The sequence below is a fragment of the Myodes glareolus genome, chromosome 11 (genome assembly GCF_982192425.1).
Source record: "Myodes glareolus chromosome 11, mMyoGla1.1, whole genome shotgun sequence".
Lineage (NCBI taxonomy): Eukaryota > Metazoa > Chordata > Mammalia > Rodentia > Cricetidae > Myodes > Myodes glareolus.
Window position 1 is genome coordinate 24,910,923 of NC_142036.1, and position 24,925 is coordinate 24,935,847.

General features: G+C 49.9%; 1 protein-coding gene across 5 annotated transcripts in view; it reads right to left on the reverse strand.

Annotated features, from left to right (window-relative positions):
• Rin3 (Ras and Rab interactor 3) overlaps positions 1–24,925 on the reverse strand; it is a 109,023-nt gene that overhangs the window by 80,106 nt on the left and 3,992 nt on the right. For all 5 annotated transcript variants that reach the window (XM_085697849.2, XM_048449486.3, XM_048449483.3 and 2 more), the window contains exon 2: positions 1,941–2,148. Coding sequence is in view for 4 of the 5 variants with exons in the window: in XM_048449486.3 (XP_048305443.2) it covers positions 1,941–2,148 (208 nt within the window). In the remaining variant the exon portion in view is untranslated. The remainder of the gene's footprint in view (positions 1–1,940; positions 2,149–24,925) is intronic.

Below are 24,925 nucleotides of genomic sequence, written 5' to 3' on the forward strand. Positions count from 1 at the left end.
TGCTTCCTCACAGAATGAAGGGGGGAATCCTGTGACACAGGGGTTGGTACAGGCAGCTAGGGGCACCTGCTGCGTGGGCCCTGTTCACTGAAGGACTAGAAAACCTTAGAGAGGAATAAACAGTGGGTTTGTTTTCTGGGCCACAGCATCTCCCTGCCTCTCTGCTTCCTGCCCTGCACCAGGAAAAGAGGCATCTATGGACACTCAGGCTGACCTGTGAGCTGGGGTGGGCTGGGTGGGCTCAGGGATGTTATCACCTTCCCAGCCCTACACTCTGTGACAGAGCGGCTGGGACTAGCTAGGGGTCCCCTGGCTTCCAGCCACCCTGGATTTCAGGCACAAATGACAGTTCTGTGGATCTTATATATTTGGGGTGAGGGAGTCTGAGCCTCAAGTCCTAGACCGAGGACGATTCCCGGGAGACAGAGAAGTGTCACAAGCTACACGCAGATGAGAACAGCTAGGAAGCTAAAGTCCCCAGTATCAAACAGACACAGTGAGATAGATTCTAGGAGCAATGGCTGCCTTAGGTAGTTTAGGGGGTCAGGGCTCCTTGCTGAGAAGACAGTGGAAGAGGACACAGTGACTCCTTGGGGAACACGACTGCTAGGGTGTGGGACACTGTGTGGAAGACGACAGAAGGATGCCACACTGGTGCTTGCCGAAATGATTGTGGAAGCAGAGTGGGTTCTGGGTGGAGAGGGGAAGTAGATAGGAGCTGCTTACTGGGGACAGGGCTGAGTTTTGAGGTGAAGAGAATGTCTCGGAACCAGATGAAGGCAGTAGCAGCATAGTGCTCAGAGCATACCAAATGCCTGTGGTACACTGTAAATGTCTGTTTTGATGTGATGTGTATTTTGCTTTAACTTTTTTAAAAAAAGTCTTCTGGGGAGTGAGTTGGTCTTGAGTAGGTGGAAAAGCCTTTAATAGACATTTTACTTCTGACAATTTTGTTCATTTCTGTCCAGCTTGGTTTTTTTAAATAACAAATGCATATATGGATCACTTTTATAATTAAAACAAATTACATGCTGTTTTCAAAAGGGAATAACATTTGAGAAAATATGTGTGGGGGTGACAGGAGCAGGGGAGGCGCTCTGACTCATTCTGTCAACTGTCATCTGGTCATCTCTGTCTATCCAGCCATCATCTTATCTATTCATACTTCTATCTACCCACCCACCCACCCCTCCATCATCTATCTACCCACCTACCCATCCACCCACCCATCAATCCACTCATCCATCCACCCACCCACCCACCATCCATCTACCCACTCACCCATCTACCCACCCATCCATCCACCCACCCATCCATCCACCCACCCATCTACCCACCCTTCCACACACTCATTAATCCACCCACCCACCTATCCATCCATCTACCCACCCACCCATCCATTCATATCCATCCACCCATCTATCTACCCATCCATCCATCCACCCACCTATCCATTCATCCACCCACCCATCCATCCACTCATCTACCATCTACCGTTCACTCTCTCTTCCCATGTACTGGGAATAGCATGTGGAGAGAAGATATTAAAGCTCTCATTTCAAAGAAACAAAAAAACGAGTCCCAGAAACCACCTCAAAGCCTAACTCCAAAGCATCTGCTGATGAAACCACATGGCCTCTTGACTTTGTTCATAAAAAAGGGGCATTTAAACCATGTCTCCTCTGATAATTTGTCCTTGGTCATTGACCCAGCCCTCAAAGTCAGAGAAAGCCAGCACAGTCCTATATCTCTGGTGTCTGAATGCCCCAGAAGGCACTCCTAGCACATGCCTCACCTCCCTACTGTTGATTCCAGACAAACGCCATGACAGAGGAACAGAGGGAGGCAAAAGAAGAGTGAACAGCAGCTGTTTGCATGCAACTACTTCAGTGGGGTGCATCCTGAGTTCATCCTCATTGGGGTGGACACAACTGACTTACCCCAGCCACCTCCCTCTGCAGGATCCTGGCAGCCTCCGCCTGGCTTAGCCCTAGCTGCAGCCACACTGGGCAGGTCTTCACCAGCTTCTCCAGGACACTAATGCCCCGGCGTGAGATGCAGTTCTTTGGGGTGGTGGGCAGACCAAACGTCAAGCTGTCTTTCTCCTCGTCTTCCTCTCCCCCTCCTTTGCCAGCATCTGGAATAGGACTGAAAACAGAACACAGAAGCAAATGGTCAGCGCATTCTTCAGAGAGCCGTGAGAAGGTGAACAGCGAGTAGGGACTGAATCGACCCTATTTGCTCATTTAACATCTATGTGGCCAGGGCCCCTTGGGGAATGATATCCACAGATGAGTCTCCTCCTAAGGCATGTATCATTACAGCAAGTAAGACATACACAGAAGCATCCAGCTAAGGCGTGAGAAGAGACTAAAAATAACAGGAGTAGAGAGGACACCGTGGCTAATTTCAGCCCAAGTGAACTCAAGGAAGCATGGTGGCATCTGATTAGATCCCTGAAGCAGGGTTTGAAACCTTTTAGTTGAAGAACAACTGGCAGACTATGAGCTGGACACATGGCTTTTACACAGTTAGCTCCATTCTGACCTGTCCATGCCCATATAGTTACCACCACGGACGAGAGAGACCTGCGCCATTCAGTGTGACTTGCCACACATTGGTCCCTGGGTTAAGAGTGACTGGTCCATACTGAAAATAGAAGCTGAGAGCATCCTAGGCCCAGGTGACCACAATGTGCACAATGGTAAGAAAAAGAAAGAGAAGGGAGCCCTACAAGCCATCCAGGCATTTGCATTTCAGAGAGAAAAGAGATGGGTGGAGTAGGTTGGGCAGTGGAACTGCAGGGGAAGGTTGGAGGGCCTGGAAGGCCAAGGAGGACCCCAGGACACAGTGACTTTAGGCTCAAAACTGCAGGTGTCTAGGGGAGAGGCGTCCAGGAGGAACTTCAGGAGCACTGAGCCTGGCTTGGGCTTTTGAAAACTCAAAGGTAACCCCCCCACCCCCTGCACCGCAGTGATGCACTTCCTCCATCAAGGCCATACCCACTCCAATAAGACCACACCTCCTAATTCTTTTCAAGTAATGCCTCTCCATGATGACTAAGCATGACAAATATATGAGCCCATGGGAGCCATTCGTATTCAAACCATAAGCCCCTGACTCAAAAAACAGAATGGAAGGTGCTTGAAGAACAACACCTGAGCTTGTCCTCTCCCTCCACACACACATGGACCTATGCATGCACACACAGACACATGCACACGCCTCCGCTCATTGATCTGGAGGGGGATATCTGCAAAACACATACTTCATGAGTAACAAGCAAGTCAATTAAGAAGGGAAGTCAAAAGATCTGAACAGATTCTCCAAAGACAACGTGCGTGAACCAATAGGCAGGGGAGAAGGTGCTAAAAATCCTTCGTTATTAGGGATATGTAAATTAAAAGGACAAGGTAATACTATAGTGCAATGAGATTGACATAAGGGCCACTCCCACCCCTTTTGCTGAGGGTGGCTCAGGTACCAGAAGGCTCTCAGGTTTGCTGGCATAAATGTAAATTGGCACAACCACTTTGGAAGATGACAGGACAAGTTGTCATAACCTGAACACATGGGCTTCATGGCAGGTCCCACTCCTTGTTCCCCAAAGGAACGAAAGGCCACATCTGTAAAAAGATGGGCAGGGAAATGGTCACAGCAGCTTAACTTGCAGTAACTCAAAACTGGCCCAGGTGCTCATCGATGGGAGGAGGATGAAGAGGCTGGACTCCCACACAAGGGAGCAGCTAGCAATAAAGAGACCCACTGATGAAAAACCACACGGGCCAATCACAGATGCCCACACTACATCAAAGCCAGGGGCAAAAGAAAACAGATCCCATGAATCAATGTGAAGTTCAAACACATGTATACTTACATTTGCGTGTTTACTTTGCTCATATCCATGTTAGACTAAAGCAGTAAAGAACGGTAACCTAACACTGAGCTCTGTAGGGAACACCCCATATGCTAATGTATTCAGGGAGGTCTAGAATTTCCTCTGGAATGCTCAAAAATAAAGTGAATTTACAGATATATGAAGGCATGCAATAATGTAAACAGAGAAAAACATTAAGGGTAAGTGGTAGATATGACTGTTTACTACAAAATCTTCTCTTCTGCATGTTTAACATGTAATTTTACTTTTTCAGGAAACTGAGATAACATTCTTCACATCCTGTGAAAGTCATTTAGATGAAGTCCAGTTGCTATACTAGAAGCCCAGATCTGAAATCAGGCTGTGCGACTTGAGGCTCCTTATCTTACCTCTCTGGGCTTCAATTTAATTACCTTTAAAAAATATGTCTTTGCTTTGCAGGAGTTACTGTGCCAGTCTGATGCAGAGTCTGCTGAAGATGGAGCAGTGTTTGCCTGGAATTCAGCAGAGCTAGCTGTTGGGCTCCTATCCCTGGGCTCTCCAGCTGTCATTCCTCTCTTCCTGCTACGATCTCCCACTGTGTGGACTGGGTATGAGGACTCAGCACATTTGGATGAAGTGAATGGTGCTCACATCTGGTCCTGGGGGCAACCCATGAGTTCAAATGTACAGGAAACATGCAGCCTGCCATGAACACAGACACAGTTGCCAAAGAGAATCCAAGTTTCTTGACCAAGAAACAAATCACAGGGAGAACTCTTCTCATGCCGGAAGTACAGCTGGTGGACAGACAGGCAAGGCCAGGGCAGTCCCCACAGCTGGCAGTGACAAGCACCATGGTTCAACTCAACACGGGATCCAAAGATGCTTACGAGGCAAGTCAACTAACTCCTTGAGGCCTCTCTAGGCCCATGCTGAGCATGAACAAGGCAGAGGCTGGCTCTCAGAGTCCTTAGTTTTTGTTTGTTTGTTTGCTTGCTTGTTTTTTGGCTTAGAAAATTCTGTAAGATGTCAAAGGCCACAGCCCTTGTCTCCTGGAAAGGTATAGAAGTTGGAGAACCCATGGCCTCAGGGAGGTATAGACTTCATACTAGGTTGGAAGAGTGACAGAAACCAAGGAACCACATGGTATCTGTCATAGCTAAAGACAAATGACACAGGAAAACCTGGATTCTCAACTGTCCACAGGGGATAGGCAGGAGGTATGATCTCACGTGCTGAGCTGGCCCACTCTGAGCTTTGCCTGTGGCTATGACTCCTGCTGTCAGTGACAGTGGCTGAACCCTCTTGGCATTGTGCCCGTCATTGGTTGGCAAAGCAGCGACTTTGACACCCACGCCCTCCCTCCTGACAGTCGATGCTGAGGCCGCTGTACCCTGAAATCTTTGATGGTAGATAAAGAAGCAAGCAGGCGTGACATGTAACAGTGACAGGGCCATCATGAACGGAGTTGACAGCAGAAAGGAAATAGGCCAGGGTTTACAGGAGCTCTACCACAAACAGAAGCCCTCCAACATAGATGTTCTTTTTGTGCAAGGCTCTAGCAATGGCTCCAGTGGCTCCATAGCCTTCCCCTCCCACAGCTGTCCAGGGACACTCTGCTGCCTCATGTGCTTGCGGTCAGCTGCCGGAGAAGTCCACAGTGCACCTCAGCACCCAGTTTCTCTGGGATGTTCTGAGCAGCTCTGGTTCAGAAGGAAGGAGAGAGCTGGCTCTGAACAGTGAGGAAGGTCTGGGCTCTGTCACAGGCCTAAGGAACCTAAGTGAGAAGAATTCAGAAACGCTGTGGGGGTTGGAGCAGTGGGATGGCAGCCTGGGCTCTGGCTGACTGCCACCCACCTGGAGGAGAGCACAGAAGTTTCCCGGCCAAGAGCCAGGGGCTTTGGCTGCCCGGTGAGCTTCTGGCGAGCTCTTGGAAGCTTTACTGAGAAAACTGAGACCTCTTGTGCAGTCTTGGATAGAAACTGGAGGGTTTGAGAGACGGGAGAACCAGGAAAAAGCCATGCCACTCCACCTATTATTATACCTTCTGGCAAAGCCCAGATACTCTGCACAGGGCTCCAAGGGAGCAGAGGAGGCAGGCAGAGCTTCACAGAGGTGATGTGAGTCTCTGTCACCCTCATGACTGCTGTACCAGGCTGAATTGTGTGCCCAAAAGAGAGTCTAAATCTCAACCCCAGTACCCATATAGAGACTTGGAGAAAGGGTCTTGACAGGAAGAATCAAGGTGAGGGTCCTAAGATGAAACATCCTGGGGTCAGGCTCTGGAATCTGTTTCTAAATATTGCACTAAAAAGTTCCCCCAAATTGGGTCAGCAAAATGGCTCAGAGAGTAAAAGGGCTTGCTGCCAAGACTGAAGATGTGCGTTTGGTGCCCAGGACCCACGTGATAGAATGAAAGAATTGACCCTTATAGCTTGTCCTTTGACCTCCACACATACCTCATGGTACACAGACCCCCACAGACAATAAATAATTAAAGAATCAATGCAATAAAAATAGTTTTTTTTAAATAAGTTAAAACCTTTAACTTTAGAAAAAGGTGATTTTTTTCTACAAAAAAAGTTCTACATTTGCATATCCTTATAGTAGCTGGCAAAGAAAATTCAATAATCTCTTTTTAAAAAATCTTATTTGGGAACAGATACATACAGAAACATATAAATATGCACAGGGAATAATTTCCAGATGGGCACTCAGGCATCGTTATAGACAGTTCTGAGATATGCTCGAATCATTATGATTACGTATTGCTTCCGTGATGAAAATCATCTTAAACCAACAGTTTCCTCATCTGCTCCACGGAGCTGGAGAAGCCTGGCCCATGGAAACAGTTCAGCTAGGTCTCACCAGGTAATGGCGTGGGTGGTCACATGTGCTTCTCCTAGGAACACCTGGGCTCTAGGCAATGATGTTGTTGGTCACGCATGCTTCTCCCAGGGATACCTAGACTTTGTAGTCACTTGCCAAGTCATCTTCCCCAGATCCACCACATTCCTCAGGCCCACTGTGCTTCACTTACTTGGAAGCAAAACAGGTAACAGACCGAGGCTAGGAAGGACCGTTTCTCAGGCCCTCAAAGCCAGGCAAGCACTGGGGGACATACTCTAGGAATGGAACAACCCAAAGGTTGTGCCCACTCACATGACAATCTGTCAGATCTGAGAGATGAGACACTGTCACTCACACTTCCCAGCACCTCCTCTGCTACAGATGGTGACAAAGGCCACCGCTGCTGCAGCACGTACCAGGAAGCAGATTCCAGGGCAGAACGCTGGCTGTAGGTGACACACCTTTTGTGCAAGCAGGGGGACCTGGGTTCAGATCCCCAGCACACATATAAGAGACAAGTGTGAGAGCACATGCCTGTAGCCTAGTGTCGGAGGGAGGGACAGAGATGGGAGGATCCTTGGAGCTGGCTGGTCAACTGTCTACCCAAAATGGCAAGTCCCAGGTTCAGTGACAGATCCGTTTTCAAAAAATAAGGCAGTGAAAGGTGGAGAAAGACCTCAGCATCAACCTCTGGCCTCCATATAGCATGCACACACATCACCAGCTCACATGTACCATACTTGCACATACCATGGACATCCCCTACACAGTGCCAATCTACAAGAAATGGACTGATAAAGTTCCAGGCAGTCAGCCCTCCGCTGTCACAAGGCAACTGACACCACCCAATGCACAGAATCCCAGAATCCTGAAGACTGAGTTGGTGTTCATTTCCCACTGCATCTCTGGGGCAGAGGTGAAAGGGACATACGTCCTCAGCTCTGAGAATAAGTCACAGAGGTCTGTAAGGCAAAACAAAACAAAACAAAAACAACAAAACATGCAAGGCCTGAAATTTAGTGCTCTGCTGAGTCAGGGGAAAGAAAAGGGGAGGAGGAGGGAGACACAATGTTCGTGTCCATAAGAGAGGAGCTGCCACGGGAATTCTTTGTTCTGTTCCTGCAGTTACCCCAGGAGCCTGGAACAAAGCCTGAAGAGAAAGTTCTAAAATCAAACAAACGAAAATACCAGAATACGGAGAGCAATAAGCAAACTACACGCTGAGTCCAAAAGCATTCACGACAGCTGTGTGTCTCCTCCGTGGCCACAGTTCACCCATGTGTGTAAGGGTGCTCCCTGGTGGGGGCACTCCCTAGTGAGGGGGGAAGGGTGCTCCCTGGCCCAGGGGGTGAGAGTGATCCCTGGTGTGAGTGGGGTAAAAGAACTCCCTGGCAAGGTGGGGGGTGAGGGTGCTCCCTGGTTGGGGGTGGTTGAGGATGTTTCTTAATGGAGGGGTAAGGGTGCTCCCTGGTGTATGTGGGGTAAAGAAACTCTCTGGCAAGGGGAGGGGTGAGGGTGCTCCTTGGTGGGGTGGTGGTTGAAGGTGTTTCCTAATGGAGGGGTAAGGGTGCTCCCTGGTATATGTGGGGTAAAGGAACTTCCTGGAAGGTGGGAGTGAGGGTGCTCCCTGGGAGAGGTGAGGGAGCCTTCGACCAGAGTTCTAAGACTACTAAAAATGAACAAGGCAAATATGGTAACCGATGGAATGTCACAGGTTGGATTACAGCTACACAGGGCATTGCTGAGTTTTCTGTAGGTTGTTCTGGACTTGGAATAGTTTAAATTTTTAATTATGTTTATTTATTGTGTGTGGATGTGGATCCCATCTGCTACAACAGTGTGGAGGTCAGAGGATAACGTGTGAGAGTTTGGTTGGTTCTTTATTTTTATCACGTGGGTCCTGATGCTCAAAGTTAAAGCCGTCAGGCTTGGCAACAAAGTGTTTCATCTGCTGAGCCATCTCGCCAGCCCTGCGCTCCAACATTTGTTTGAAAAAGCAAAAAGCCCATATGCTTACACTCCTTCTCTGAGGTGTTGGGGAAGGTAGTCTGAGGAACCCAAACCTTTTTCTTCGGCCGGCACAAGCCCTCACCCCATCAGATGGGAGGCACAGGGGCTCACCACCTTCCCGGGCAGCCTGACAGCCAATTAATGCCTGTGGGTGACATTACATTGTAGGAATGAAGGAAGACAAGGACTTGTGAGTCAAGTGGGTCATAACAAATGCTATTGTCAGCAGAACGGGTGTGGCACTGGGCATGGAGTCTGATCGTGGACCAGGCACCACCCCTCCCCTCTCTCCATTCAGCAGCATCTTCAGGAAAAGGAGATATTTGGGCTCAACTTCAGATGCCTGGTAGGTTGACTCTCCCCACATGAACCCCAGCTGCTTGGCAGTGCTCAGAGACAGTTACGCCGACTGTACCACAGAGCAAGAACGTGGGGGATCAACTAGTAATGTCTGTGGGGTGCTCCACATGGGAGAACAGCTGTGTCTGCTGCTCTCTATACTGACTGGGCCTCTCTCAGGCCAAAGACTAAGGTCCTTCCAGCCCTGTGAATTCCATGTCTCTGTCTCTCATCTGACCCTTGGCTATGGACCTTTGAAGGCTTCTCTTTCTAGCTGGGCTGGCCCTGCCCCAGAAGACAGCACAGAAAAGGCAGGCAGCCAGACCAGCCTTGTCTCTTCTGCCAGATCCTTTCCCCTGAGTGTGCACAGCTCAGCCCTAGCTGCTGCCCGAGCTTTAGAGACACAGGACAAAGCAAAGCTCCAAGGCCTGTGGGCTAGAGGAGAAGTAGCTGGACTCACTGGTGTTCCACAGACACAGGCAATCCATTTCCTGCGTGGAATGACGGTTAGAAGTGCAGGCCAGGACCCACAGGCACGTGGGATTTCAAGGACAGTGAGCAGAACCCATGTTTTATGGACTTTTCCTTCTCCTAACACTGAAAGACTTATATGATAAGATAGACCCTCCACAGTTGTGCCCAGCACTGACCAATTCTGCAGGCTGCCCACAGCCTCAGAGGGGAAGTCAACTCAAGCAGGTCTTCCGGCCCCCGGAAATAAAGAGAGCAGACCAGGTCACCTCAGTTCATACGTCACAGCCCACATCAAGGGGTCTGGCAAGTCAGAAGCCTTCAAACTTTCTGTGTCTGTCTGCAAAGGCCTTTGTCTCTCCTAAGTCGGCAGTCCCAGCCCTGCCTTCCTGAATCTACCATGGGTTCCAGCGTTCCCTCTGAACTCACACTTACCCCTCAGGTGGGCCCCATGGAGGCCACAGAGGCAGTGGTTTCGGTGCCCAGGCTCTGAATGGCAGCCCCTACCATGACAGGCCAGCCCTAACCCTGTTTCTCAGATGCTCTGACTTGATCACAGTGTTGCACCCTCTATGTCTCTGTTTCTGGCTGCTTTCTCTTTACTGCGGGTGGGACTGTCTACTCCCTTCAGGTCCCAGTTTGCAGGTGATTGTCCTGGTTCTTGACCATCGGTATGACAAGGGCTGGGTTGCCTGGCGCTTAGGGTGTGGTCTTGTTTGCTTTCTATTGCTGTGATAAAACACTGACCGAAACCAACTTGGGGGAGGAAATGGCTTATCTGACTTACAGGTCCAGATTACAGCCCACCATTGAGGGAAGTCAGGGCAGGAACTAAACCAGGAGCAGAGGCAGAAGCCATGGAGGAAAGCTGCTTGCTTACTGGCTTGTTCTCCCTGGCTTGCTCAGCCTATTGTCTTATATACCCCAGAATATCACCTGGGTGGCATCACCCATAGTGGGTTGGGGCCTCCCACATTAATTACTGATCAATAAAATGCGCTCTGGCGGTATTTTTTTTTATGAGAATGACTCCTATAGGCTCATATATTTGAATGTCTGGTTTCCAGTCGATGGAACTATTTGGGAAGGATTAGGAGGTGTGGCTTTGTTAGAGGAGATGTGAAAGTGGGGATAAGCTTTGAGGTTTCAAAAGCCCATGCCATTCCCTGTTAGCACTCTTTCTCTGCCTCCAACTTGGTAATAGGACATAAGCTCTCATCTGTGCTCCAGCACCATGCCTGCCTGCCTGCCACCATGTTCCCCACCATAATGGTTACAGACTCACCCCCTGGAACTGTAAGCCCCAATAAACATGTTCTTCTACAGTTGCAATGGGCATGGTGTTTTGCTATGGCAATAGAAAAGTAACTAAGAGCTGGGCGGTGGTGGTGCACGCCTTTAATCCCAGCACTCGGGAGGCAGAGGCAGGCGAATCCCTGTGAGTTCGAGGCCAGCCTGGTCTACAAGAGCTAGTTCCAGGACAGGCACCAAAAACTACAGAGAAACCCTGTCTCGAAAAATCAAAAAAAAAAAAAAAAAAAAAGAAAAGTAACTAAGAGTGAAGAATTGTCTCAGTTGAGGTTCCCTCTTCCTAGACAGCCCTAGCTTGTACCAAACTGACAAAAAACTAACTTGCTGAAGGCATGAGCTTGAAAATCAGGCGGCCTGCAGAAAGAGTCCCAGTGACTGCTCCTGTCTTTGCCTCTCTGCACATGTATTTAAGTGGGGGTGAAAGCCTTAGCACTTTATATGCTGGTTCTAAGAGCTTGAGGCTGTGCTTCAGTGAAAACAATGCCCTATAATGTTGGTACAACCGCTCATCCATCCATCCATCCATCCATCCATCCATCCATCCATCCATCCATCAATCCATCCATTATATTGATTCGGCTCTGCTACAGACCTGCTCATTCTAGGCTGATCACAATACTTTTGAAGTAAGCATTGCAGCTGGCAGACTCGAGAGATGGCTCCATTATTTAAGTGTGTACCATTCTCACAGAGAATCTGAGTTTGTCCCAAGCACCCACACTGGGTGGCTCTCAATCAGCTGTAACTCCAGTTCCAGAGAACTGAATACCTCTTTAGGTACCAGCACTCATATGTGCAGATGCCTACACATAGACACATGCCTATACACATAACTAGAAATAAATCATTAAAGCCAAGAGCAGCTGGCATCCTGCACCTGCCCCAAAGAGACACCCAGAGGCTTCACTAGATATGGAGCAGGAATGAAGAAGGCAGGGTTCAGCGACCCATGTACTGGCCAGGACTGAAGCTAAAAGCCTCAAAGGCACAGGACCCAAGTCCCCATGGCAGGGACAAGCTCTGGGCACATGTGTTGAACATTCATATCAGGATGATCTCAGGATACTTGTGCAGAGACAGAGAGAAAGGTGGCCCGAGGTGCCCAGAGGAGACAGAGAGCTGGTGGTGGAGAGAGGGAGGACCTTCCACGGCACCCAGCTGTCCTTTCTGAGTTTGAATCATCACGTGACTACGCTATGGGTTGGGGATATACCTAAGGTGGCTGGAAACTCCAAGCAAGCCAAGTTCTCCTTAGGAGGAGTCCCCACGTGTGGCTGAGCTGCACCATGCAATCCCACTCAGGGCTTGGCCCTCTTTGAGCTAAGCATATCTGTAGTAGGCCATTTTGTTTTAGAACCTACTTCAAGGAGAGCTCTCGAGAATGCAAATGTGTTTTCTGGGGCAGGATTCACAGTTGAGGAAATAGGGAAAATCAAAGAGTGAAGGTGTCACACCCTCACCCATGAAGATCCCCTCCCCTGCCCTGTCTGTGTTTGGTGCTGAGGATGTCTACAGCCCAGGCCCGGCACACAGCAGGGGTGGAGGAGAAAAAAGGAATGGCAGATAAAGACACATTGGCATTACAGGCAACTGGCAATATCCATCCATACTTGACCTACAGAGAAAGCAACTTTAGATGCTGGACTTAGTACAAACATTGAAAGAATACAGAGCCATTAAAAAGTTCCCAAGGTACATTTAGCTGGCCGGAACATTGGGTAGTACAGCTTCCATGGAGGGTAACTTTTAACTTATAGCACAACTGCAGACGTGCATGCCCTTTGACCCCGCAGCTGAAGAGAGTCATCTTTGCAGATAGAGCTGCCATGTGCAACATGATTCCTGAAACAACCAGTGCTCCCTGGAGCCACTGGGGCATTGTCTGTACAGGAGACAGGACTGGAAACAACCTCTGTGCCCATTGATAAGGGATCAGGAAAATAAAGAACAAACTATGCAATTGAAAAAAAAAAATGAGGAGGCTGTGCACTGATATGGAAAGGGTGACCAGAAGTGGTTAGTGACAAAGGACAGAACAGTATGTCCTGAGTGTCTCTGTCGGACGGAGTAGTGGTGGTGTTCAGAATGGAGGAAGAGGAGGGAAGGAGGATGCAGAGGGAAAGGCTGAAGATCTGACTAGCGCTTATAGGGATAACCATGAAGACAGACACAGCGCCCCTCCCCCCAGGGTGGGAGAGGGGAACCTGGCCCTGGCCCTACATGGGGACGGCACTGGGTGCCATGGGTTTCTTCACATCAAGATACAGAGATCTCTGTCTCCTTTATACTTTTCTGCACAGACTGTATTTTTATAAGTTTTATTAATACTAATTGTTGTTATCAGAAAGTAACAGGAAACTATGAAGACAGATGAATAGGGCTGAGAAGCCCCAGTCAGTAAAGAGTTGACTTCAAAGAACGGCAGACTCTGAGTTCTACCTCCAGAACCCACCTAAGAAGCTGGGCGCAGCAGCGCATGCTTGCAATCTCAGAGATGGGAGATGGAGATGCGCTCCCTGGAGCTCACTAGCCAGCTGGCTTAGTCTACTTGGTGAGATTTCAGGCCAACGAGAGACCCTGTCTCAAACCAAAAGCAGAAGGCTCCCAAGCTGTCCTCAGATCTCCACATACAGAGCACACATAGGTGATGTGTGTACACACACACACACACACACACACACACATACCATACACAAGCATACACAACACACATCACACGCAGACAGTCAGACATATAGACAGACAGACACGTATGCGCACACACACACACACAGTGAAAGAACAAATACCCAGGAAGAAGCCTTCCAGACTTACTTGCTATTTGCCTATCTGTGTTTCTTGTACGAAACAGAGTAGAATTGGGGTTGGGGCACTCAAAAGCCCAGCTCATTGCTTGGGAGCATCTTGGACACCTTGATGGTACCAGGGGAAGACTGGGCCACCACTCCCCACACTTGAGGCCCTTTGCTTTCCCTGCATTCCATCATCACAGAGTATATCTGAAGTATCTCCCCAAAACCTCTAAGAGAAGAGCCCATGGTAGTGGAGTTAAGAAGTGAGGTCTGTAGAGGTGACAGGCCGCAGGGATCCAACCTCATCTCTGTGGTCCTTCACGGGGGACCATGGCTCCCGGAGCTTTCAGGAAAAGTGGCTTTACTTCACAAGTAGTTCTCTCACGGCTGCCTAGCCATGGTGAGGCAGACAACTCCTGCCACGATGGTCTGCCTGGACACACAGACCCCAAAGCAACTGAGCCCGGTGACCATGATGGGAGCCTGAACCGTGAGAGAGAACAAACCCTTCCTCCTTGAGTGAAACGTTAGGTATTTCATCCAAGTCAGCTAGCACATTCAGACCCCTCCTCTGGAGGGAAAAAAAGGGGGGAAATGTTCTCATCTATCCACAGGGCCGGAAGCCAGGGGCATCAGACAGGATTGTGTATGCGGACAAGTGCAGAAATGCTGTCTCCAGGACACCACAAAGGGATCAGAGCAGAAGATGGGTCCTGAAGGCTCCAACTCATCCCAAGTGTGTGTTAGTGGCTGCTGGATTTGCTAGTTTGTAGAGTAGCCGGTGCTGTCTCTAGGAAGCTACGGAGATGGGGCAGCTGGTAGACCTACACTGCCCAGTGCGGTCTTCACGGGCTTCACTTGGCGTGTGATAGGTACCCAAAGTCAGCAGCTACCCCAGGGGATCCGGCAGACCTGGACCTCTCCAGTGTTGGCTTTCTCAGGGTGTTTGTGACCTTGTGTCACCTACGATTTGTTTCTGATTGAAAAGCAAAGGGGGCCGAGGAGAGAGAAGCACATTCTTGCTGTGTGTCCCTTCCCTAAGCACAGCCCTGCTGGGAAAGCACCTCAGGAAAGAGCTCCACCCTGCGATGGCTTTCTCCCAGGAGCTGCCAAGGGGCAGGCTGGACACCAGGCCTCGGCTTTAGCAGGTTGACCCCAGCTGCCCCGGGGCTCCTGGGCTTCTATTGACCCCCAAGTTTGGTGCCCTCCTTGTTTCTGCTGCTTTCTTTTCCCACAGAGGGAGCTGTTGAGAAAACTGAACCAAGAAGGCTTGAGGAACAGACAGCCAGGGGTGGAGGCCCCACCCAGATGGGCTATTCTAGCGTTGAGTAGTATAGCCCGGAGTGTCCCATGTCCCACTGCCACCCTGCCTCTGGCCCTGTAAGCTGCGTGTTTATTCAGGGGTCTCACCATCTGGAATTGAGGTGGCAGGAAGGAAGACACACACACACACACACACACACACACACACACACACACACACACACCATCACGCACTGACACAGGAGCTGGGCAGGGGACACACAACTCACGCCAGAAGAGGACAGAGACCAAGTTCTTCACCCAGGCACCTGCCTGCAGTGTACTGATACTCGCATATCAATCTTTCAGTCACAGTACTAACCTTGGCTGACCCGGAAGGGCTGCTGTGGGGGAACACCAGAACCAGGGCGTCTGGAGCTTAGGGATGGCTCAATAAATGGTCAGCTATGGCCACCATCCAACTTGCACAGGGTACTACTCGAGTTGTGTGGGAAAAGTTCTGTCCTGGAAAGGGAGCAATCCTCTGGTCTAGCCTCTGCTACCGACTTGTTCTGAATCTGGGTTTCCTCGGCAGTAAAACAAGAAAAAGGTTACAAGCCCCCATCTGAACCATAGGGCTATTGGAGAGCATGGATGCCAGTGGGGGGAGGGAGGAAGTGTCCTCTGACAAAGGAGTCCCCATCTCTAAATGGAGAGATGACTCAGAACGCAAGCCTGGCTTCCAGCAGCTGCCTCTCCTTGGGTCACTGCTAAGAACGAGGGGGTGCAGACAGGACACAGGCTTGACCCGCATCTTGCACAAACCATCAAAGCATCACGTCTCTCTGGTATCTGTGACACTGAGTCACCTGACACCCTCCCAAGCAGAGGCTGTGGTCACATTTCCTCTACTGGGTGTCAGGTATGCCATGTGTGCACCCCAGGCTGACTTTCCTACTAATTCTAAGGGATTCACCTCCCAGGCCACCTCCAAAAGTCAAACAGCATTGCGTGCCCTGGCCCGGAACCCTGCCACTCAGTGACTCCCTGTTCGTATACGCCCTGCTACCCCAACAGATGTGACATATGACAGGTCTGAGTGTTCAAGCACCAGGCTGGAAGAAGCTGAAGACACGGGCTGCCAGAGCCATGTCTGTGTGTTTCAGATGCTCAAGGCAAAATCTTACCTTGTAGGATGGTATGAGGAGATGGTACCTTTGGGAAGGGATTATAGCATGAAGAGGGTGAAGCCTCATGGGTGGATTATAGAGGCCTAGGACAGAGGGAGCTGGCAGGCTTATCCTCAGAGAGTAGAGTCTTACTCCTGTGGATACTGAAAGCCAGTTCTGAAGCCTGTTTTCAGGGCTTCTGGCCAGCCAAAGGTTCAGTTTTGTGCTGAGTGAACACACAACCTCCATTCATTACTAGCAAACACCACACGCCACGACATCACAGTTCACGCCCATCAGAAGCTTGCAGAGCCCACAGACCTTCTCCCAGGCACACCATGGCCTCCTTGCTAGGAACAAGACCTTTCAGTGCTTCTGGGGGCACTTGGAACAATAAAATGACCGCCATTGACAACAACAACACGTACAATCAGAACACGTCTGATGTGAAGGATGGTCTGATAAGGACATCATCTGTCTGCAGCGTGAGGCAAAGAGACCGTGGAAGGACACGTGTCCACCTTGCCACCTGCCCTCTGGTCAGAGGACCGCTAGCTCTTGGCAGGCACTCTTAGAGAATTTCACGTGAGTGTTAGCCAGAAGGCAGGTTTTCAAACAAAAGCCATGACGTATGAGGATCCACCGGAAATGTCCTCATGCTACGATACCAGTGGTAGCCATTGTGAGCCAGGCTTCTACACAGGACCCTGGGGGAAACCAAGACCTGTGTATGGTGGATCAGAGGGGTGAGGGTGGGGGTAAGAGGTGAGGGTAAGGGCTCTCCACACAGAGCCTGGCAGCAGCCTACTCTCAGCTCCCAGTGGAGGCAGAGGATGCACTTGGGAGAAAATAGGAGGACTGGCCAGTGGCAGCTGTCATAGGCTCTCCCAGCCTCCAAATTTGGGGGTGTCTTCCAAGAAACATGCACCCAGGCCTCTCATCCCACCATGAATGGAGGGGTCATAAGTCTTTGCGAAGTGTCACTGTGAGAGGGCTGTGAGGCCACTCACCACTTAACTTCATTCTGTGACAAGCGCATGGAACCTCTGCATTTCCATGTTTCATTCACAGAGGAAGCAAAGACCAGAGAGGGCAAGCATCCATCCCAAGCATTCAAAGCAAGTCAAAGTAGACCATGGACAGGAAGTAGATACCAGTTTGTACAAGGCATAGAAACCCTATGAGCTGGGTTACTGCCAGAAGGCTGAGTGACAGAGACATGGTGTGAGGAGCAGGGACCTTCAGAAAAACACCTCATGGGACACCTACTTATGTTCAACATTCTTCAAACTGCTCACACGTATTAACTCACAAAATCCAATAACTCCGCGAGTTAGGAACAGTTATGACTTTATTTGTACAATGAGGAAACTGATGGGAAAGTGTGTCCTACTAGCTTGCTCTCTGCTTCTCTGACCACAGTGTCCAGGCCTCACTGAGAGTACCCTGAGCCATGGCTGCCCCATGCCTGAGGAGTCACCTGGAGAGGAGCCTCGGTAATAGCACCCACCCCACCTAAGCTGTGCACACACAGCTCCTGTAAGGTCTCATGCACTCTCCCTTCTAAGGATACTTGCAGCAACCCCGCTGCACCCTGTCTCCTCTGCTAAGTTCTGGTCCAGACCGTGAGCCTTGTTCATGCCCAGTCTGTAGTAGCCTCCACAGCTGGGGCCACCCACTCTCTTTATCTATCAGCTCGGACAGTCATGTGGGTTTCACGATAGAAATCTGGGCACAGGCATCTGTGGTGCCTGCATTTGTGATTGCCCCAACTGGAAGCCACCGCCTGGGCTGTGAGGACCTGGATACACAAACCGGCATACCAACCCAATGAGCTCCCAAGTGAAAACAGGAAATACCTGCTAAGCCCCAAGGCTCAGAGGGCCTCAGACTCATCCAGTTAGGAAGCTGCAGCCTGCTTACAGAGGGCACACTGGGTCCATTCCAGGGAAAAACTGAAGGGCACCGAAGTGAGTGGTTACAGGCCTGGGTGGACCCATGGGGGCTGACATCCCTCACTCCGGGGGTTGCATGCCCTCTAAGCCCTGGAATATAAGCTCCTCCCAGCCCTGGCCACTGTCCCTCGGTTTTCTCTGGGCTGAGTATTTTGTGCCCTACATATGCTAATTAGTGTTTCTTTGGTTGGGAGTCCCCAATGGCCCACAGAGTGCCTCAGTACATGTTGGAAGAAGGTGCTCTTTGCTCTCCCCAGAAGCAGGCTGAGCCCACCCCACCTCCCACACAACTGTCAGGATGCTCAGCTCTGAGTAAAATGCAATTTCCTTCCCCCTCCCCCACTGGCACGCCCTCAGCCAGGCACATCTGAGCCAGTGAACAACCTGCGCCATGGCATGCAACAGTCTTGAGGAGGTATGACACATCCCAGAGCACAAGGCTTTGCAGTCAGATGTGAACCAGAATAAACAGCCAGAAGCTTCCAGAAGCTTCCAGCGAAGTCTAAAACTCACAGGCCTGCAATTTAGTCCTGGAGGGGTGGCCTCTCCTCTCCCTTTTTCTCCTTTCTGCCCCCACTGAGAACAGGGGCTCACACATAGTCCTAAAATTCAGTTTAGTATTTCTGGGTATGGATAAAAGATAGAAAACTCTGTTACTTGGAATAGAATTTGTAATAGAAAAGTAAAGTTGCAGTGATTTAAACAAGATGAATGTGTTCCTCCTTCATAGGAGGAGACGTGTGTGATTCTGGATAAACAGTCCACAGTGAGAGAGATGTCCTACATTTTGAGACCCCAACTATATTGTTATCCCACCCCATGTAGCTTCTGCATTTAAGTTTACCTCAGAATCGAAGATGGCTGCCTCAGCTCCAGCCATGATATCTGCATTTCAGCCAATAAGAAGCACAAATCCTTTCATTGTAAGGGCAAACTTCATTTCCTATTTACACCTCTCTGTCCTGAACTTAATCAAATGACTATATCTACTTGCAAGAAAATTGCGAAACATTTGGCTTAAAAGTTCTATACACCTAAAATGCAGGAGCCAACCACGAAGGCTTTCTCTACTCTCATAAAGGTCCTAGGATAGAGACCAGAACCACTCTCGAGGAAATCGAGAGTCCCTAAACCTTAGACCTGCACACATCTTCAGAGGTTTCATTTAACACAGAGTCTTGAGATGATGTTGAACAGTCTACACAGGCAATGACTAAGCTGACTTTTTTCATTACATGGACCATAACATAGGCAAGAGAGACGGCTCGGCTCAGTGGGTAAGGCACCTGGCACCAAACTTGATGGCCTGAGATCCACTCCCAGGACCCACATGAAGGAAGGAGTGAACCAATTCCAAAAGTTATCTTCTAATCTCCACTTTGCGCATGGCATACATACAAAATGTAATTTTACATTGCATGGCACTATGAGGGTTGACGGGCAACACATGTACATGTAGAAACATGGAAGGAAGTAACCCTTGGTGCAAAAAGAGGGACACAAGTTATCGTGTACACACAGATTAAAATTATACAAACACACATTTGATCTGGGTACAGATTAAGAAATAAATGTTTGAGGCTTTCAATTTCATTATTTTTGTCCATGAATTTTTGAAGAATATAATAAAAATTGTTTTTGAGGATCAATAGTATCTACATGTAATAGCATGTATGTGCGTGCACAAGCATACACACATGTACACATGCACACAGAGTTCCCAATGGTCTCACAGTCCAGAGGGCTAAGAACACTGTCTCTGGTCACCATGGCAACACTGTAGGAGCTGGGGTTGCCACCCCATTAGCCATGTGAGAGGAAGAAGGTGCTGTGGCAGGCTCAGCTGCAGCATCTTGCCTAGCACTGCTGAGCCCTAAGGGGAGGAATAGGCCCTGCTCATCACTATGGGAAATAAATCCCAAACTCTTCTACAGAGAGCCAAGTAGAAGCCCCTCCACGCCTTCACACACAGCACCTTTCCCTGCTCCACATCAGACTCTTCAGGGCTCCACACACATGCCCTATTGGTGCCAACTTTTCTACTTCAATCCAGCTCCTAACTGAATTCCTTTCCCCGTATTCCTGATCTCATCAGTTAATACACACTCACCCTTGAAGAAATAACCCCAGAGCTATCACTGCTAGTGCCCTCCCTGCTCACCACAGCCTATGGTGGTACCCCCTCAACACCTTTGTCTAGAGTACCTAGTACTTCAGCTCTGCACATGCCTCTCTCCTGTTCCCTAGTAGATTTGGAAACGTCTACACGTCTAAGTGCTCAGTGAGTGGCTAACTGATGAATGGATGGATGGATGAATAGATGGGCAGATAGATGGAGGGACAGATGAACAGGGAGATGGATGAATGGATGGAGAGATGAACTGATGAATGAATGGGTGAGTGGAGAGATGAATAGATGGATGAATGGGTAGACAGGTGAATGGGTGGACAGATGGAACATAGATGAACTGGACTTCTGGCTAGATGGCTATATGAAGGAGCAAGCAGAGGGTGGACAGGTGGCAGACGCTGGCTGGTGGTAGGAGGACAATGGGTGGATAACGGATGGATCTACAGGTGGGAGGCAGATGGCTAGCTGTCTGAATGACTGAGAGGGTTAGCAGACGGGTGAATGGATAGGTGGCTGGAGGAGAATGGGTGAATGAGTGAACAGGAAGATATTTACTGACTGAAAGAATGCCTGAATATGTTTCAGAAGGAGGCTCTACTTAACACGCAGAGCAGGAAGATACAGGTGTAACTGACAGTGTCATCAAATGCCATCCTTAGAAGTGACTTAATGTCCTAGACACACCCACATGGCCAGCCTCTGAGAGCTGAGAGGGAGGAGTCTGGGCAAAGAGCTAGGTGAATCTTGTCTTGCTAGCTGACCCATTAGCCAGAGACCATCAGTCTGGATGAAGCCAGATTTGTTCCTTCACCAGCCTCGGAGCCCCAGGGAGCCTACAGAGGAGGGCTTTCCAATGCCAGAGGTCCTCCCTTCTAGGCTAGCCCATTCTACCCAGCCCTTGAGAAAACAGGCTCCTCCCATAGGCTCCAGCATCCCCACTGGGCGCCACTCATCAGTGGAGTGGCAAAGGCATCTCAAGTCTCATCTAGTAAAAACAAGCTCTTGGCTTGTTTGAAGATCTCAGAGTCGGCAATAATAAGAGGCCAGCATTCCAGGGGGCAGTGTCTAATAGGACAGCCTATCTAAGGCTCACTCCTACCTCTCTCTCAAAGATTCTTTCCTTCCCAGGCCAGAAATAGAGGACCCTCAGTCCACCTGGCCCTGAATAGGAAGATGCAGTCTTGGCCCCGAGCCTGGGGCCAATGCTTTATAGGATGTGGCCTGAGCTCACTGTAGCTACCTCAGACACAGACAAGCCTGACCACAACCCTCTAGAGGTGGGTCGCTTTGTCTGAAAGGAACTAAAATTCTATCTCGGGCTAGTGCTTTCTTTTAAATCTACCGACAGAGAGGGAACATTCCAGGAACTGGCGAGACAGCATGAGGATCTCTGTGACCCTTTCCAAAGTTTGTGACTATTGACTATCAGCCTTGTCTCAGGTTTGGAGAGGCCCTCACAGGCTTCGATCTAGGGGAGAGGAACAGCCCCTGAAGTGGAAACCAAAGTACTTCCAGATTCTTCCGTGAAAAGCTGAGTCTGACAGCGTGAGAGATACAGAGTTGAGACAGCCCTCCCTCTGCCTCATTGATATCTGAAGAAAGATTCTTCTGGCCTGTGCACCTCTCTCTCCTCCAAGGACACTCTCACACACTGAATGGAGACGGAGGACACAGAGTCACTTTCTGGCCTCCCACACAGGGACTGGCCGACTGACGTGAAGAAGGCCTGGGAGTGTGGTGAGGAGACCTTACTCTGGAAGGCAGCCCGAGAACCCTTCCTCCATCTTTCAAGCCTGTCTAAGGTTGACGTCACAGGCAACTTACACACCATGTAGACAACTGAAAGCTTTGGGATTTCCCTATTGTTCTTTACTATTATTGATTTTTATTGAGCTCTACATTTTTCTCTGCTCCCCTCCCTGCCTCTTCCCTCCCCTTCAACCCTCTCCCAAGGTCGCTGGGAGGTCTTTCGAACCAGCCTGAGGCCAACCCTTCTTGGAGAAGCCCTCCCACCCACCCTCAGTCAAGGCCCCGCTAGGAAACCATTGGCCTTAGTCTCGGGAGCTCTCAGACTCAGCTCTTTTGCATGACCAGTTTTGTCAACTAAACCCACAATATAAGAAAGCATTTCCCCTTAGCTGCTCAGAAAGAGAGGTGGCCCAGAAGCCTCCTTTCCGAGTCTGCCTTTGTTTTTTAGGAAAGGGACTAGCATGTTCTAGACTACTCTGTGGGTCACCTTTCTAGCCATTGGCAGGAGACACATTCACTGCCTGCCCTAAGGATGCACCCTAGTCTTATTGCAGGACCCTATTCCCGCTGCTCATGGACCAGCCCTGGAAGGAATTACTAGATATCCTTGGAGTAGCACCTCAGAGATAAGATATTTGGAGACCAGAGCTGCAGAGAATTGCTTCTTAAAAAACCAATTCCCAAACTTGAGAGGGGACAGGACCCCAGGATGCTCATTAGCTCTGCAGATGATATATATTGATATATATGCAAACCCCTGCACAGTCTTCATATCAAAGAAATACAGGCTCCCCTCCAGCACTGCAACCTTCCCCAACAACAGTGCCTTTAAATTCCGAGTTTCTCTGAGTTCAGGCATCTGCAATTGAAGCCTTGTGAGGAGCCAGCGGCCCCGGAACTTCCACCCCTGCCTATCTCTTTTCCAGGCTCAGGATGTTCCACTCGGCCCCTCCCTGAGAGGGGCTCATAACATCCTGTCAGTAAGGACCATGGCGGAATGGGGCTCAGCTGGGTCCCCACACAATGTCCTGGGTGTCCAGCCTCCTCTGTCTTCCAGGCTAGGGACTGTGAAAAGACCTTGGGGTCTGTACTCCTTTGAGGGACATGCACCCGAGGGTGACAAGGGGCTGGAGAGGCATGCTGCTCTCCCTGCCTGGCCTGAGAGTCCTCCAAGCAGCTGAAACAGCTGCCCTCTTTCTTATCGGCAACACTGTGCCACAGAGGAGAGATAGGAAAAGCCACTACAGTTGTGGTTTTGATCCGGAGGTCCATCAGTCAAGACTTCCAGGGTCTAGACCTCCCCTGGGGATAAAGTAGTGCAGCTTCCTGATTCTAAGAATAAAAGGCAAGTTCTGGGCAGGAGGTGCCTTGATAGAAAGGCCTAGAATCCGGTTGTCAGGTCTGCACTAACCCAATGTGCTGGCTAATTTTACGTCAGCTTGACTCAAGGCAGAGTCATCTTCGAAGAGGGAACCTCAGCTGAGAGAATGCCCCCACCAGATTGGCCTGTGCTGCATTTTCTTAATTGATGATTGATGCGTGAAGGTGCAGTTCTCTGTGGGCAGGGCCGATGGCCCTGGGTACTATAAAAAGGTAGACTGAGCAAGCCATGAGGAGCAAGCCAGTAAGAGCATTTCTCCGTGGCTTTCACTTCCTGACCTTTGTTTTTGATGATGGACTGGGATGTAGATGTGTAAGATGAAATAAAAACCTTTTCCTCCTCAAGTTGCTTTGGGGTCATGGTGTTCTTTCGCAACCATAGAAACCCTAACGAAATCATCCCCTAACTGGGAACAAGGTGACTCATAGTCACCTATTCCTTCACTAATAAGGGGCTGATAGAGGGGCAAAAAAAAAAATTTCAGGGGTTCTTCTAGATCCCCTTCCCCGTGCTTGGGTTCTTTCTGGGCACACGATTCTCTCAAACTCCTGCAGTAGCTAGAAAGTCACCTCCGTAGACCTGTATCTTTTCCACCTAACACCCCCCTCCCACCCCAGCCAATGTCTTCTTTTTCCAAAGTCATTGGAGAAACTACAGGGCCATTCACTTCTGGGGAGTGCAGGGCCACCCTCCCTTCCGGGCCTGCCAAGTATCCCAATTCCAAGTCTCCCCCCACCCTCCCGCTTCTCCAAACCTGCTCCCCCTCTCTTCTTCATGGCTGCCTGCCAGTTCAGCTCATTTGTCACTGTCTAGTGACACGAACCAAGAGATGATTCACTGGCCATGACAGGTGGAACCTGGGGGAGGGTCCGAGGGAAGAAACAGCAATCACTCTGGGACCCTGAAGGCCAGCTCTCACTCCCTCTGCAGTCTAGTTGTGGGAGGTGGAGAGGGTGGTAAGGGACCTGCCTCTGATCCGTGCCTCCCTCCTGCTTCCAGCAGAGATGTTCTATAGGTGTTTCTACTTGTAATGTCTAGACTCCATCTGTGTCAGAATGCCAGTGCCTGGTAACACCTCAAGCTTTCTGTCCAGCCTGGGGTCCAGAACAGGTAGGCATCGAGAGAAAGGAGAGTCCAGGAGGGCCACAGGGATGGGTATGCCTAGACTCCTCCATGCCATGCCAGCTGCATGCATCCCTCCCCCACATTCCTGGTAGGAAAACCCTTCACTGCCCCAGGCCAGGGTCTCTGTCAGGAGGTGGATGCCAGTCAAGGCGACCTGAGAACGTCAGACCCTGAAAGCGAAGAAGCCAGAGAAGACAACCGAGACTAAGGACTGGTCAGCATGGCCTTAACAGGACCCCTGTATCATGTCAGGCCAAAGGCTCAGAGGCCCAAGTTCACCTTCCTCTTTCAGGGTCTCTGTTTCCTCATTGCTACATTGAGGACAGATTGGATCAGGGCCCACCCAATTTTTTTTAAGAAAGGAATTCTTTTACAAATACAATTTAAAGTAAACCCATAAATCCTCAACATAGCAAACCTTGGAAAATGTACAGGGCATGTTTTCCACGGCAGGGCGGTGTGGGGTGCCTGCCAGGTCTCCCCTGGGCCTAGAAAACTTCCAGCTCTCCCAGACCCCAAGGGACACCATTATTCAATCTCC